General features: G+C 41.1%; 1 protein-coding gene across 4 annotated transcripts in view; it reads left to right on the forward strand.

Annotated features, from left to right (window-relative positions):
* Positions 1 to 17,645, forward strand: part of CCDC138 (coiled-coil domain containing 138) — a 60,016-nt gene that overhangs the window by 15,052 nt on the left and 27,319 nt on the right. For all 4 annotated transcript variants that reach the window (XM_090021398.1, XM_090021368.1, XM_090021378.1 and 1 more), the window contains 6 exons: positions 511 to 588; positions 671 to 781; positions 2,942 to 3,100; positions 4,452 to 4,568; positions 8,292 to 8,484; positions 12,445 to 12,621. In XM_090021398.1, the coding sequence (XP_089877524.1) occupies positions 511 to 588; positions 671 to 781; positions 2,942 to 3,100; positions 4,452 to 4,568; positions 8,292 to 8,484; positions 12,445 to 12,621 (835 nt within the window). The remainder of the gene's footprint in view (positions 1 to 510; positions 589 to 670; positions 782 to 2,941; positions 3,101 to 4,451; positions 4,569 to 8,291; positions 8,485 to 12,444; positions 12,622 to 17,645) is intronic.

The following is a 17,645-nucleotide window of genomic DNA, read 5'->3' on the forward strand; positions in this document are numbered from 1 at the left end:
TGTTATTTCAGAGAGATTCTTTTTTCACAGAGGTTGGTTTTTGGATAAATGAATTATATGTGTAGTGCTTTGAAAGTAATAAATATACCTGTAATCATTACTCAGTAACATGTATGTATCTATATACCACATAATCATTAAGATAACTATATATATTATCTTCAAAATGAAATGGTTTTTTTTTTAATATAAGACTTTATTATTTGGCTGTGCCTATGTATAATAGAAATCTAGTGTTTAGATTGTGAGTTTTCAGTTTACAAAACATAGCTAATTGTTGTACTTTACATTGATTATAGACTTCAAGCTCTTGCTAGCCTCTTGCTGGCAAAGTTATTTTATGAAGAAGTCCATGATTTTGAATTTTTCACATTTAGAGGATGTAACCATGATATTTTGATTAATAAATCTGATCTTCTAGAAATACATTAATGATTTTGGAACAACCTTTACATAAAAAAGAATGAATTTTGAATCCATGGATTTTTAATTTTTTTTTTACTCTTGTAGTTAAGTGATGTTAGTGACCAGAACAAGAAGTTGGAAGTTGAAGCAAAAAAAGTTCAAGCCCGGTTAGAGAATTTACAAGTAAGATTTGAAGATCTTCCTTATTGCTTCTTCTCTTGTAATAGACAAGTCAAATGTAATTTATGTATATGCTGTCTTATAGAGAAAGCATGAGTTTTTGATAATACAGAAGTCAAAAGATGTTTCTCAAGCAGTGCAGCAAAGTAAACCTGTCAAGCAGGAAAAAATGGTATCAACATCAAAAATTGCTAAGGTAAGGCATGAGCAAGACAGAAAGAAAGCCCTTCTCTCTTATTAAATGTCATTAGATATTGGTACTTTTTAAACATCCGTTTCCTTTGCTTTTCCGCATGACGCTAGTGAAACTCATTTACTGATTTTATTTTTTTGCATCAAGGAAAAGGATTAAAGTCTTCAAGGCAATAGAGCACTGGAATTGAAATGTAGATTAGTTAGACTATATACCTGAAAAAAATTGTGTTTAAGAAAGAAGTAGTACACCAACACAATATCCTTTTTCTTTTATGTTGTATATCATCTCTTCCTCTCTTTCATCCCCTTTTCCCTGTTGTACTGTCTTTGGGGGGTTGGAAAGTACTTAAGTGGGTGCATCTACACATGTGCTTTAATGCTCAGTAGACTATTTTACTCCGCATTAAAGTATCACATAAAAAAGTGACATTATGCTGATGCACAATAAAATAATCTACTGTGCATTAAGCGTCGCTAAAAAGGCATACAAATGCACTACTGAACAGTAGCACAGTCTAATGCGCATTAATTTAGTATTTCACATTGGAGGTACTAAATTTTAATTTGCATTAGAAAAGGTGCATTCATGCACATATAGATGCATCCAGTATATTTTCATACATCTGCAATATATATCAGAATATCTTTATATCTATTTCTCAATAGTTTACCAAAAAAGAAAACTATTAAGTGATGTTATGTACAAGAAGATTAGCTCTGAAAACTTCCACAGGTGATTGTGCTTCTAGTGAGGAGAAAATAAAATGAATACAGATGTGTTCAGTATTAATTGTAGTATGATTAACTTCCTTTCAATCTTGGAAGGTACTTTTTTTTTTTCTGTCTTGATAGGTACTTTTTGGCCTTTTGTTAGTATTCTGTAATATTTCACTACTAGCCAATTGCCTGTCATAAATGACACACTTTTCAGGGAGTGTTTACATGGCACCCCCTGTTCACCCTTCAGGGCCAGCCATGTAAACAGTCTCTCTGCCACCGCCACCTCTTCCTCCAGCGTCCAGCACGGTGGCTCCCTCCCCCAACTTGCCTGCCTGCCTGCCCCCACCTCCCCCTGCAAAGCAGCAGGGCTTCTCTCCACCTGAGGAAGCAGTGGCTCCTCCTCCCTCCTCATCCACCTGCCTCCTGCAGAGCAGCGGGGCTCCTGCTTCCTTGCCTGAGGAGCCTGAACCCCCGTAGCCAATCGCCACCAGCCCTCAGCAGCACATACACAGTTGTCCAAAAGCGTTACAGACAGACAGACACACTGACAGACTAAGCCCTTTTATTATATTAGAATGTTGAGGGCTGACACAAACTTCTTTGAAAGCATTTTTTCCCTGATAAACCTGAAAAGAATGTTATTCTTTGGGACTGAGTTTATATATTGGAGAAGACAAAATTGTAAAGTGTAATACTGTGAAGTCTTCTTCTTTGCTGTGTATTGCTTCATTATTGGAATGTTCAATGGAAGTTACTGAAGTACATTTTAACAGCTGTGAGGTCTGTACAAGAAAGTGATGTGAATTTTGTTTTAGTGCATCTGAGTTTTCCCAAATAAAAGTGGCAACATTCAAACATTCTGTGAATTTGCAGTTGTCTTTCATATCCTTTCCTGATTCTCATGAGCAGACTGATAAAAACGGATCCATTTTTGTGTATGAAAATGCTTTCCCAGGATTTGTTACTGTCTTTTTACAACTTGTGTATGCATGTGCTATACTGTGCTATTCAATAAACATCAGAAATAATAGTATAAGCCAGCAACATTTTTGGGCAGAGTGCCAAGAACACCTGCAACCTTGATGTTTAACATGTTGGTGTGCCAGAGGCTGTAGGGAAGCCATACGAGGCCCAATCTTTGTTGTTGTTGTGACAGTGCAGCCCCAGCCCCTTCCCTGCCATCCACCCCGAGGCACATGTGCCAAGCAAAATGCCTTCCTGTGCCCCACTGGCATCCATGTCAGGGATTGCCTACCCATGGCAGAAGCTCTTTTGTTTGAGACCCTCCAAATATATCTAACAAAAAGTTCAAAACTATTGTTTTTTATACTGTGACATATCAGTCTCTTCTGATCTAAAGGTCTTAATATTGGACAGTATGCTTCAGATAAGCATCGTCAACTTGAAGGCTAAAATATTTAATGTTATGGATGTGTTACAGGTACCGCTTAATTTGCATGTTTATGACCTGTTAACTGTTCTTATGGATTGGATCTCAGATCAGTACCTCAGTAAAATGAAAGCTGAGGAAGAAAGAGAAAACAGTCACAAAGTGATGTGCACCTCCCAAAAAAATTACACACAAGAGAAGTGTGCAAAGGTAAAAGAAAATTAAATGGTTCGGATTTCTGTTTTTGTTGTGCAATTTGTTTCTTTGTAAGATTTACTTTTGCATCTAGCCAAGAAAGGGATAGTATGCTGTAGAAATATAGAAGATAGCTACATACGCATCTTTACATAGTGACCCATCCTAATTTCTCCAGAGTACCTATATAAGATGGACTTTTCACATTGTTTTTGTCTTAACAGGAATGGGATGTGTTTGCTGTGGTCTGTTTCTAGAGGCTTAATAAAAAAATACAGACACATTTGGAGGTTTGAACAGTGTCTAGCAGCTTTATAGTTATCTGAATATCAAGTAGTTAACCTTAACTTTGGCTTCTCAACCTCGTAATCCCTCTTTGCATTATCCTTTACTAAATCATTTTCCCCCACCGCTGTCAGTTATGGATATTGCTTGTGTTGATAGAGAATAGTTTGGTGTTATAGACAGGACAGTGGTCCAACACAAAAATAGTTGGCAGAATTGATACTGTTATATATAATAGTTGATGTGTGCTTATGATTGGAGAAGTAGAATGGGATGGAAGGGACTGGGAAGGGAGTTGGAGCATAGGGATGTTTGGGCTAAGTGCCCACAAATATTCTCTGTCTGTATGTAAATTGTTATATGATTGTACTATAAACTTCAATATAGGATAAAAATCTGATAAAAGAGATTAATTCCTGATGAATACACATACATCTCTTTTTGTGTCCAAAAGAATAACAGCTGTATTACTATGAAAAAAGTTAGAAATGACTGAAAGTCCTGTTCTATCTTTCTGGTAAAAGAAAAGAAAGAAAAATCTCCCCCTTCTTTGCACCACACATAGTCAAAATCCTGCCCTTTCAAGTTTTTATAAATAATAAATGTTTAGCAAATAAATATTGATTTTTGAAAACATTGGGTTTTTAAAGAAATAATCATTGCTTATCAAAAACATTAACAAGAAAAGTAAGACTACCTTGAATAAATTCTATCCAGAACCTGATTTGGAATATCTGAAAATCTTATGAAGAGAAACTGAACTAGTTACATGGAGAAATCAAAGCACATTCAAACTAATGTTGTATGATCATGTGCATTATGACCCAGCTACCTAAAACAAAAGAGAGAGAGAGAAAGAGAAAATTTTACACCATTTTTAATGTATGTTTCCTAATTGGGGCGCTGTGCTACAAAGTGTTCCCATAACATTTTTCGATTTGATACTTTTGCTACATTATGTGTTAGATTATTTTTATTTTTAAAACTGCCTAAGATATATCCTATTATTATAAAACAGGGTTTTATGAGTTGTTTACTTAGCAATATTTATGCTCTTTAAAATTATTGTATATGTTTCTAGCTCCTACCTATGGTTGCCGAGCAACTTCAGTGGATGCCATTTGTAAATCCTCAACTGCATAAGTCTGTGATTAAATTTATTTACTGGGCTGTACGGCAGCTAGACAGTGGGACACAGGTAAGATGAGTACCTACTTACAAGAAAATTCTTTAATATTTCATTTTCAGAAGGTGCTCAAATACTACAATATTAGATGAAAGGATAATTTTCAAGATAGTATTAAAGATCCTACACCCTTTAGAAAGTACATACTAAATAATTTGTCATGGGCAAGGAGCAAATGAAAGAAAAATAAGTCTCTCATTAAAAGAGTGTTTTGCTGTTATTTCATATTGAAGCATAGACCCAAGCTGCCCTGGTACTTATGTGGCTCATATTGTAACAGTATCTGAGCATCTACAAACATTATTACATTTATCTTCACAACATCCTTGTTGACTAGAAAAAGAAGTATTTTTACCTGCATTTTTGGGTTATTAATTTAGGCATACAGATTGTGATTTGTTCAGGCTGGTACAGGAAGTATGTAGCAAAGCAGAAAAGGGAATGCAGATCATCAGTGCTGCTGTTCAGTGCCTTAACTATAAGGCCCTTCTTCATTCCTTAGGGTAGATTTCTGAAGTATATAGAAGTGTAATAAAAATATGAAAGTAATTGCATAATAGAAGCACAGTGGGTATTATGTGGCATTCTCAATATTAGAAGCAAAAAAAGTGAAAAATTAAAATTATTTAGAATTCAAAAGGCAGTGAAAGAGTAAATTATTTTGTACTAAAAAGAAAATGTTCTTAAAAAATCCTCTTGAAGCATTTTGTCAAGTTCAGCGACTTGGACGAGGGGTTGAAAAGCACCTTGTTCAAATTCACAGATGACACTAAGATGTGGAGAGAAGTGGGCACGTTGGAAGGGAGGGACGGATTGCAATTGGATCTGGACAGGTTACAGGGGTGGCCGGATGAGAATAAGATGGGATTCAATACTGACAAGTGCAGGGTGCTGCACCTAGGGAGAAAGAACCAGCAGCATACCTGCAGGCTGGGGAACTCCCCTCTCATCAGCTCAGAGGCAGAAAAGGATTGTGGCATCATTATAGATGAACATGGACCGTCAATGTGGGGATGTAGTCAGGAAGGCTAACCCCGCACCTTGTCATGCATCCATCCACGATGCATCACGAGCAGGTCCAACGAGGTGATCCTCCCACTACTGTGTCAAGTTCTGGGCGCCACACTTCAGGAGGGATGTGGACAACATGGAGAGGGTCCAGAGGAGGGCCAGTCGCGTGATCAGGAGTCAGTGGGGCAGTCTGTACAAGGAGAGGCTACAAGACCTGAACCTGTTCAGCCTCCACAAGAGAAGGCTGAGAGGGGATCTGGTGGCCATCTACAAACTGGCCAAGGGGGACCAGCAGGTTACAGGAAAGTCCCTGTTCCCCCAAGCACTACTGGGAGTAACAAAGAATAACGGCCATAAGTTGACGGAGAGTAGATTCAAGTTAGACGTCAGGAAGCACTACTTCACGGTCAGGGTGGCTAGGATCTGGAACCAACTTCCAAGGGAAGTGGTGCTGGCTCCTACCTTGGGGGTCTTCAAAAGGAGGCTAGATAGACACCTTGCTGGGGTCATTTGACCCCAGCATTCTTTCCTGCCCATGTCAGGGCGTCAGAATTGATCTGCTCAGGTCCCTTCTGACCCTACTAACTATGAAATTATGAAGTTCGTAATGGAAGTTCTCTTAGAAGCTTACTTAAAGAAGCATAGATGGGGCTCCTGTTTGGGTCCTGATGCCCATGCTTAACTTGGTGCTTGAAGTCTTGTTCATTTCATTGAGACAGGTTAGTGTACATAAACAGAAGTATATACATAGTCTTTGCCGATTTGGAGTTTAATTGAATAAATGTTGATGAAAGTAAAAAAAATATTTTATGGGTATCTCTGCTTCTTTTTGTTTGGATCTTATTAAAGATTTGTTATGGTAAGGAAGGCACATTCTTTCTCCAGTTCAAGACAGGTTGAGAGGAAGATGCAAATATTTTCTACCAGATTTCACAGAACAACAATGAACTTTATATTACAGAACCAGATAGGCAGAAGGCAAGCTACCTTGCTGACTGTTTCATTCAGAGAGGCATGAACTTTTGTAGGCTACAGCTTACCTCATCAGATACTATGAATGGTCTTGCAGAGAGCAGGGATAGAGAGCAGAAAAGGACAAAATTATTTAAATACAAAGGACAGGGAAGTGGGGAGGAAAGAAAGAGACACTGTTGAGAGGCAAATGTGGATTGAAGAGATCAAAAGGGATAAACAAACCAGTTAAACCATTGAGGCTAAGTACAGACAGTAAAAAAAGCCTGAAGCTGAATTGATTCAAATTAGGCAGCTTCCTCTAAACTACGTAGGTTGAACCGGTAACCAACTGAACCAACAGACAGTTTTTAATTGGGAAAGGCAGGGGGAGGTCTGCACTGACCCAGGCAAGTAGACATGGGGCACTAGAGCACATTTCCCAGCCTGCTGGCCATTGCTAGCCCAGCCAAGTGTCCCCAGGCCCCTGCTGTCCCCCCACAGGCGGTTCAGGGGCCCAGTGTCCAGGTGCTAGCCCACCTTGGGGGAGCCTCCCCTCAGGAAGTTTCCCCCAGCCTGGGTTCCCTAGTCCAGACAGGCCTTGGGAGCTATGGGAAATTCCCCCCTTCCCATTTCAAGTTTGACCTAAATCGATTAAGCCTGATACTACATTCAACCAGACTTGTTTATCTTAAACCAGTTCTGATCATTTTGAAAAGCGGTTCACGTGCACTGAACTTCTGTTCTGTTACAGGTTTAAACCAGTTTCCGATCACTTAAACCACTTTATGTGTAAGTTCTGTCCATAGCCTGAGGACATGGGGATTATAGAAGGCAGTTCAGGTAATGGGGTAAGACTGCAAAGTCTCTGTTGAGACCATAATTAATGTAATCCAGGCTGTGGATTATTTTTTCTTTTGCAATTGTGCATTCAAATGGTTTAAGAATCAATGATGGAATAAAGTGTTCTGCCATGGGCTTTTGTGTCTTCCTGGAAGTGATAGCAGATCAGTGTTGCTTCATTCTTTCATGTAGGGATGGCCCCATCTATCCAAGGTAGACACCACTGTAAGATGGTGATAGCACATATAACATTGGTACTGGAGCAGCTTCATGAACCCTAGGATGTTATAATACATGTGGTTGGGTCCAATGATGATATGGGCTGTATTTCAGTAACTTTATTCCCTTCTGTTTAGTACCCCTGCTTTCTGCAAGGCTATGTATAGCGTCTGATGAAGTAGTCTAGTAGTCTTTTTTTTTTTAAAGTAGTCTATAGCCTACAAGAACTCATGCCTCTCTGAACAAGCTTCACCCTGTCTTGCCTTCTGCTACAGCTGATAATCAAAGCAGGATGATTTGAAGGGTGCCATGGGGTTGCAGTCTGGGCTTAAAATTTTCTTAATTTTGTAAGCTTATTTGTACCTCAGCATTATTTTAACACTAGCTACATGGTTCAGATTACACTCTGACTCTTGTGGGGGGCGGTCTGCGATGGTGGCAGATAGAAGCCAGAAGGAGTCACTGCCGCCACCTGAGTTGCTTAGTCTCTTATGGGGAGGCTCTCGTCTCTTAAGGGAGGGCTCAGCCCCACTGAGCTCCCCCATAATTCAAACCCTGACTAGCTAACTTGAATTTTAATACTTGATTTACCATTAGCTTTTTACATGTTACGAGGGAACACAAATACATAGAATATTATTTATAAATAGAATATTTTAAAGAACATCTTCAATTGTTTAAATATTTTACCATGGGTATATCGTTTAACAGCATACAACAATGACATCAACAATGAGGAGACTTGGTGAAGACATATTCAGAGGAATAATAAGTAAGGGAAATCAGCATAGTTCTTCTGAACAACCTACTGACAATAAACCAAAATCAGCTGCTTTCTTTAAGAGTTCCATTTTGCCTTTGAGATTTGTGTCAACTTTAATAGTACTCAAAACAGTAACACAAGGTAGGTTCTGAAATGCCTTTACTATGCTTAAGTAGCAGCCTGTTTCTGGAAAAAATCAAAATATAAAATCTACCTTTATATTATGATGGTATCAGTTGATACTGCCTTCTAAAGTGAAATAAGTAGTGTAAAACCTGCTACTTTTAGAAAGTTCTCATATTTCTTTTTTCAGGCCAGGAGTGTTTGAGTATTCTGTTCCGGTTTTTTGTATGTGCCCTGAGAAGGGTGGGCAGCTGCAGTGCTCTTGATCCTGTCTGTCTGACATACCTATGTAGTAGACCTGGATAGTTTTATAAGTGACCTCCTGAACAGGAGAATAATTGCTAGAGAAATTGAATTAGGACAGAAGATATGTCATGAAACTGGTAATTCTACCAGTTAAGGAGAACTGAAACCTAGGCTGGTATCTGTGCCATTGCAGTGCATACCTTAGCTGTCTTCTATCTTACCCCACACCTTTCCATCTCCATTGCTGCAGTAAGTCATCAGTACTCAAATTAAAACATTATGCATTTGGATGGAGTGTGAACATGCCAGTTCTTTTGAGTGATTGTTCACACAGATCCCAGTCTTGGTTTCTTGCATGTGATATTTAAAAAATTAGGGATAGTATTTGAATCTTTTGTCTTTGCCCTATGTGTGATTGCAACTCATTTCTTTCCATTTGAGGACATAAAGAGCAGGGTGGGCCCAACCATTCCCTCAGTTCCTTGTTATATGTGGCTTTGAGATGGAACCCTCAACAGTGGATGCTTCTTTTGAATGTTGTACGATTTTAAGTTAGCTTAATAGTCAGTAATATTGAAGTTTAATTTTTACTGTAGATCCCTGTAACAACTGAATTCTGTGTTTGTAAAGAACCTGAGGGCTAGTTGTGCCTGGTATGTCCTGTACAACGTTGGGTAGGTGGGGACAGAAGGGTGGCTTCAATAAAGACTGGTAGTTAAAAAGAATCTGATTTTCTGTTCACGGAGAACAGAAGAATCTGTGGAGATCACATTGTGAAAAGCAGGGCTACTGATCTTTCAGGAAGTTGCATAGTGATTATTATCGTCATTTTTTGGTTCTTTTCCTGTACACTAGAGGCTCAGGGGCACTTCTGGGCCCAATCTGTTAGGAGCAGGCATAAAGAATAGCTGTTGCGTCCCTAAAACTATTTGTGAGGACTATGTTGTCTCCTAACCAGGAGTTTCCAAAAGCAAGAACAGGTTTTATTTTTACACTTTTTTTTTAATGAGTCAGAGAAATGTTTTGTAAAACAGAAAGATAAGGAACTACATAATCTGGAAACTTTATAGTGGGGTACAGAGAACTTTGCCTTTAGCCTGCCAGTATAAATCCATTGCAGAAAGTCAGCTTTTTGTTCACGGTCTACTTGGACACTTGAGCTTGCATGAAATATGTTAAAATATTTCTAACCAATTCTAGATTAGTTTTAGTGGGATGAAATCCACATTATAAACTATAGTATCTCTTGACATGCTGATTAGTAGTCCTGGAAGGGAGGTCAAAGATTTAAAAATCCTGGAGATTTGACCCATACTTTTGTACATAGAAGGTTTCCCTGCTGTGAAGATGTATAGTGTATGGGTTTGGTTTTATGATTTTTTAAAGAACTACACTATTCTCATCAATGGAAGGAAGCAAGCTCACTATATTTCAAATGTAATAAGTGCTCTTAAACTGGGATTTATATTTGTGGAGACCCCTACTAAGAATGAATAATTACCTGTTACAAAAATGTTTGTATCAGTCTAAACATAGCCTTTTCATAGCATTTTGCTTTTTTACTATCATATTGTAAGATATGTTCTACCAAAACATCAGCAAAGTATTACAGTATTTACTAGGGCTGTGCGAAGCTTTGGTCACCAATTCAATTCAGAGGAGATTCAGACCAAAAAGGTCTGAATCGAATCTGAAGCCTCCAAATTCATTTGGAAAAGATTTGGAGATTTGGATCAGCTGGGGAGGAGGCGGCACAGCTGGGCAGCTGTAGGTTCTCCTGCGGCTCTTCTGGCTATGCCTGCTTCCCTCTGGGTAGGGGAGCCACAGGAGAAGCCCCCATGGCTGCCCTGCCCAGATCCATGCCCTGCCTGGCTCCAGCTTGCTCCGGTCACTTAAGAAAAAAAGCCCTGCACTCACTGGCTGCAGCAGCAGCAATTGGGGCCTCTGAGGGCTCATAGCAGAGTCTCTGCATGCAGAGTGGGACAGTGAAAGTCAGCAGGGATCTCCCCCCTGCCTGGCAAACACGTGACAGCTGCCCCATGGTGTGCGTACAGCCTGACTCAGCGGGGTGGCTCCACGTGTCAGCTGGAGCTTGGTACCGCTCAGCCCCAGTGGCCCCAGCTGGAGGCGGGGCTGAGTGGGGGGGGAATGGGGGAGCAGGGGCTATACAGGGTGCTCTGCCACGTGGCCCCAAAATTCCCACAGCCACTGCTACTGCTGGTGAATGCAGTTTTTTATTTTTTGTTTGTTCGTGGACTGCTGGGGCTGGGCTGGGGGGCCATCAGGGGTGGGGCCAGGTGGGGAGGGAAGGGGGACGATCGGGGAGCAGGGACTGCATGTGGGGGCTCTGCCAGGATTTGGTGATTCAAATCACTGTCCTCCGAATCGGCTGAATCCAAATCTGAATCGAATACTTCCCTATTCGCACAGGCCTAGTATTTAAACTATGATTACTCTCTTACTGGAAAGCACTATTTTTTTGCTATCCACCAGATGAGATGTTCAGTAAGAAATGTTATGTTGGGTTTCTTTTAAAGTGTCTTAAATCCAATAGGTGGCACTATAACTAAAGCTTTCTACTGCAAACATTTTTCCATTTTATGAATTCTCACTAATACTGAGTGTTAGTATCCCTAATGCTGAGAACAACTTGAATGGATCTGAAATACAGCAACTGTGATTACTTAAGGCACTTAAAGGCAGGCAAAGTTCTTTGAGTAGATGTGATACATCTTTTATTAGACCAACTAAGTAGTTGGAAACAAGTTCTTGGCAAGCTTTTGGGCACAGTCACCCTTCTTTTGGCATAGTGAGTCTAAAGGAGTTTATTGTTTAACCTTGAATCTGAATTCCTTGTACATTTAGTATGCTATAATAGGGGTCAAAAGAATAAAGCCTCTGGGTTGGATGCCACTTCTAGAGCCACTAATTAGGGTCCATAGACCTGGAGGGCTTTGTCTGTGACCACATTACCTACCATTGCTTCTTTTGTCCCTCCTCCCCCTAGCTGTGGCATTGACATAGCTTCTAGCTGGTGGGGAGCTGTACCTGTGCCACAGCCAGGGTAGCAGAAGGGTGGGAAGAAGTGGTGGTAGTGCAGATACAGCTTCCAGCTGCCTAGTCCTGTCTCAGTTTCCCACCAGCTGAAAGCTGGGCCCATGCTGCAGCTGGGGACTGGGAAGTAGAAACCCCCTGATGGGGGAAGCCTGTGTTGGATTGGAGCCAGGTTGTTCCAGCCCATAGCTTGTAACTGTTGCTGGCCACTGTACTGTAGAACAATAATTGACTTATACATTGAAACTATGAAGAAAATTAATTTATTTTCAATCCTTAGGTAGGTGAAGAGGAATGGAGTACTTGTAGACTTCGTCTCTATTATAAGTACTCAGCTTCTTCATCTCTGAGGTCATTGTGGAGGTCTCATAAGTGTTGAGGAGAACATATTCTCAAACCAGTAATTAGTTTCTTGAGCAAAATTAGAAACGTTTACTTTTGTAAGTTAGGGTTTTAAAATTTGATGAGTGGCCTCAACTTCTTCATCCCCTAATTTGAACAGAAATGCAGCAAATTGTCAATTAGAAATACACGAATAAGAAAACTTAAAATAGGGTTTTAACCTAAAATGTAGTATCTTGGTACTCTAATTTTGTTACAGTTTTACATCTGTAACATTATTTAATTTCACGGTATTTTTTACATGGAATTTTGTGTTTATGTTCTGGTGTCTTTCAGCTGATTACCTGGCTCAGGCATTTGATTCCCTTTGCATGGACTTGAAGACAGATGAAGGGAAGACCATATTTTTGGAGTACCAATCTGTGCCTGTCATATTAAGTCACTTAAAAATATCCAGTAGAGGTCTGCTTTCCAATGCTCTTGATGCCTTACTTCAGATGACAATGGAATCTGGTAAATTTGCTAAATTTTAAACATTAAAGATACAAAATAATACAAAAAATGCAAAGCAATGCAAATTTCAATTCAAATGGAATATAACAATTTTTCCAAATGTAATATGTATTAGATAAACTCACACTTCATAGTAAATTATCATTCTTGTTGTCTAATTATAGGAAGTTTGAAAATGTGTTCCCTAGCTGTTTGTCAGTTGTTGTATGGCAGTTGCTCCTTTACATGCTTGACATTGGGATTGTCTTTTTTTAATACATCTTGTTTTCTGATTTATCCAGGATTTTTTGTTTGTTACACAACTAGTTTATTCTAGTGTTCTGTATAATTTCACCTAATAATAAGAACACTTCCCTGGAGTCAGCCTTTGCCAGAGAGATCATTTGGTATTAGTACTAAAAGTAGGGGGCAGGAGACAAACAAACAGGGCATGAGCCTCAGGGCAGGTTGGGTGTGGGGAAGCACAAAAATAGCAGCTACTACCACTGGCAGCCCAGCTGCCAAAGTGCCCAGTTGTCTCTCGTAGATGGAAACATGAAAAATCCTTCATATATGAACGCTTAGTATATGAGTGAGTAGCTAACATTATGAAGTTGTTCTTTCTCTTTTCCATGGAAAATATCTTTCCTAAGTGCCTTGAAACCATTTCACTGTTGGTCATTTAAGAGGATGGTTCTTTAAGAGGACTGTGGCTCAGTTTTGCCTATGTCTCACTGAAGCTGGTTTCCCAAGTAATGATAAGTTTTCTGGAAAGGGATCAGATGATAATTTAGAAGCGGCGTGATCCTTAGATAAAATGCAGTGTCACATATATAAAGAAGTTTGCTCAGAGGATGATAAACCTTCAGAGAATTGGAAGATTCCTGCAGTGTGACCCAGGGTTAGAAACGAGCTGATGAAGACATTTTCATATTTGTCATATGGAAAAAAAAATTGATTGGAGCTATCTGCTGGATCTGTGGGGCAGTGGCAAACTCTAAGAGGAAGAGACTTTCAGAAACAGCAGAGAGTAGGAGCAGAACTGTTGAGCCCAACAAGGGGCTAAAGAAATGTAGAGCTGAAGAAGGCTGGTTTTGGTTTATGTTGACACTGAATTCTCTCTTTCTGTCTTAGCATCCCCCCACCTCCCTACACACATCCTGCCCTGCTGAGCCAAAAAAGCTTTGGCAGCTTCCTTCCTGACCCAGTCCTTCCAGTCCCTTTGTTTTAGGACTTTTGTTGTTCTATTTATTTCCTCTTCTGCTGTTTTTTCCTGATTTTTTTTCCCTTCTACTTTCATTTTTTGAGGTGGAGCAAGATGTTAAAATCAGAGTTGTCTTCAGCACCACTTTGCCAGCCATAAAGGTCATACTGTCCAACACCCCCCTTTATCTCAGTGATGACAAGCTAGTTGAGGATCTAGCTCACAATAGTAAAATAAGGAGTTCCATTTGTAAAATGTCATTTGAATGTAAAGCCCCTGAGTTCAAGCATGTCCTGTCCTTCATAAGGTAGCTCTTTCAAAGATTCCTCCTGCTTCAGAATCATAAAACTACCCTGTAATCCACACTGGGTACAAACAATGCGCCCTATACTTCTCCATGCGAGAGACCATGTGTTTTCACTGCAACAGCCCCCAGGACCTGGGAATTGCCTGGTGAAGAAGCAGGCTGCAGCTGTTGGCACTGGATTTGTGACCCAGATACCTTGTTCCAGGTAGACCCAAAACCCTCACTGACTATGACCTCTTCATTCAATAATAGGCAAATTTAATTGATAGACAGTGATAGCAGACAAGAATAATGCAAATAATTGCTGCATCTACCAGTGCAGGGTTCACAGAGTCAAAGTACATCTGGCCAGTACATGAACTTCACTCTGAGGTTCTTTCTTGAATATCAGCTGTCAGCAGGCTGGTGATTTCCATAGTGACCTTGGACACCCCGCTCAGAGACCCTTTGCTGCTCTGAAATCTCTCCTTTTGTATTCTTTTCCCCCCCAGATGACTCTTCATCTCTGGGCATTGTTGATTGGTCTTCCTGTGGTCGTCACATTGTCCATGTTCTGTCTTGTAAGCATATTCCTTTGTTTCACAAACCCAACACATGCACACATCCTAATTTTGGACTTTTTCCAGGCCTCGTACTAATTTGGTCCATCTACTAAAACTGGAAATCCCAAAGGCTCTGCACTTGGGCACTGTGACCTGGTGCCAATACTGTGGAGTCCCTTGTCTTTGTTATGGAACATAAGTCTTCAGTTACCCAGCCTGTTTGACTACTTTTTGCTTGCCTGTATCAGACACAGTGGGCCTTGAACAAAACTGCCACAAATAGGCTTTTAGAAATTAGTTAATCCTTACCATTGCTCTGGACTATTATTCTAATTCATATCTACTTTACCTATAGGCCAATTCCCAAAAGCAAATATTTAAAATAGCATTTTCTAGCCATCACCAGCAAGGACAGTCTCACCCACACAGGGCAAGGACAACCCTAAATCAACTCAAGGTGAGGGACAGAATGGAGGAACTGACCGCCTCCCCCACACACACAGTGCACAGCTGTCTCTTTTTAAGCACTGGGAAGATGGAGTGTCATCCACTGAACCCAATCCATTCAGGAGAAAATCTTGATGTTTATTGCTGGAGCTGAACCTGCTCCAGCTGGCTCAAAATCGTCCCAGTACCTTCCTTTCGCTCCTGACATAGCTGATGCTGGGGAGCTAAACTCCCCCAACCCAGCCACAAAGGGTAAAGACCAAAAGTTACCCTGGGACTCAGAAGCTTTGACCCCAGAAAATATGGCCCGGAAGATTGCTGAGAAACCTTGGAGAACCCACTGAAGGGAAAGAGCCCTCAGGGAATGATGCTGATAGATCCAGTGGGAAGGTGACTGTCCCCCAGGCCTCAGCCCCTACATTCTCCTACAGTCCCAAACAGTTCCTGCTCTGAACTGGACACTGACTTAGAGTCTGAGGGTAAGGAGGAAGAAGGGGAAGTTACAGGCTTTATTGATGATGCATCCGAGAGCACTCCCCACATCCCGAAGGGAGAAACTATCATCCCTTGCAGGAGAACTACTAGTCCTTGAACACTTCCTTTGGGGATGTGAAAGGTTACTCCCTTGAAAGCTTCATATTAAGTTGGTTCCTTGATGAGACCAAGGGATCCTGGGAGGTAGAGAACCAAATACCTGAATGGTTCCCCCCGACCATAAATGTTTCCTAGTCTCAGCTCGTAGACCAACGGAGAAACTGCTAGCTGAGGAGGCAACACAGTGCTATGCATACAAACTAAAACAAAAAAACAAACAACAAAAATCAGGTACTATACCTGAATGAAGACAAGTGCTAAATGACCTTCCATGGCTCATTTGAATCAGCTCTATATCACCGAACACCACTTACTGCTGCTTTACTGCAGCCATTACTCTATGAGGTCTCTCCGACCACAGCCTAGTTTGGTGTGAACTGAGCTTTTCTGACTCGACTCATAGCTAAGCACTATATTGGTGTCTAAACATTAAGCTTCTGCTGAAGTCCTACTTTTGGAACTGCTTCATGTAACCTAGCAGACTTGGGTGGCCTCAAGAAGCAGCTTCCTTGTCCTGGAAATAGTGGTGGGAAATGGGGAAAATACAAATCAAGATTTTCTGTCAACATACACACAGCAGGTGATCGAAGACCACTGCCATAACGTGCAAGAGCTTGAGAGAGACATTTTGAGCTTGTGACTGCCCTGAGGGATGTTGGTAAAGACCACAAGGTGTACAAGAGCCTCAAGCTCCAGCAAAAGCACTTGAGACAACTATAGACCCAGGTCACAAAAACTCAAGCTTGCCTACTCCATGACTCAGTTCTTCCCCAGCCTAGAGGAAAAAGTGCACAGAACAACAGATCAGCAGCCACCTTAAAACTCTGTCAGGTTAGGCGCTCATGTTTTCTGCTGAAATCTGAGAGCGTGCCATTAGCTTCTGCATCTGTTTGCAGCCAAGACTGCTTGCCCAAAGGCCATTCAGCACCTGCACAAGGGCCTCCCCAAACACTATGCATCTGAGGCTGACAAGCTCAAACAGGAGCTATCTTTGGCAGAGCTGAAACCTGCCATTCAGGACCCTAGTATCAGGCCCATTGAATTCTACAAGACCTGCCCCCTCCTCAGGCCAGACCTCCTGTGCATCTTCCAGGAGAGCCTCAAATATGAATTCTTGCCATTCAGCTGCTGGAGAGCAGTCCTCATGCTGTAGTTCAAAAAGTGAACTTAAGAACTGGCAACTGGTATTGCTCCTATATGCTGATTACAAAATCCTGACCCAGATTCTGGCTTAAAATTGTCGACACTGAACAGCACTACTGCATATCCAACAGAACCATTCAGGTTCTGCTACACTTCCTGCTGTTAGCCATGGAACTCTTTGACTTGGATATCAGGCTTGTGTTCCTGGCACAAGAGAAAGCCGTTGATTGGGTCAACCACAGCTTTTTATTCCAGACCCCGGAAGCCTTTGTTTTTGCCTCCCTCCTCCAACCATGCTGCTCTTATACTGGGATATTTTTAACCTCCTGAAGGTGAATGGAGTGCTATATGCTCTCTTCCTAGCAAGCAGGGGCATCTGGCAGGGCTGCCTCCTCTGGAATGCTCTTTTTAACCATTGAGCCACTGCTCAGGTCTGTCCCTCCCATCAGCTACAACCATGGCCCCTGGTCCCCTGGATAAGGTGACAATGTATGCTGATGACATGACTGTTTGAGCAGTGAGAGAAACATCCAGTGTCAGTGGCCTGAAGCACATTTCTTCATCTCCTGTTAACTGTTCAAAATGATATCTCTCCTGGGCACATGGAGCGATGCTCAGCCCCTAGATTTGCCTGGAAGTCTGGCCTGGTACTGTGATGGCTTCAAAAGCCTGGACATTTTCTTAGGCCTGCCTGTCTGGCTAGCAAAGATCTGATATGGCCTAGATGAGCAAGTGGAAACACAATTTCAGCATGGGTACTGGTGCCTACCCAGCTTCTCCTATAGCAGCTGGGTCCTGGTCATCAGCA

The sequence above is a fragment of the Crocodylus siamensis genome, chromosome 1, assembly GCF_052110815.1.
Source record: "Crocodylus siamensis isolate JL-2025a chromosome 1, ASM5211081v1, whole genome shotgun sequence".
Classification (NCBI taxonomy): domain Eukaryota; kingdom Metazoa; phylum Chordata; order Crocodylia; family Crocodylidae; genus Crocodylus; species Crocodylus siamensis.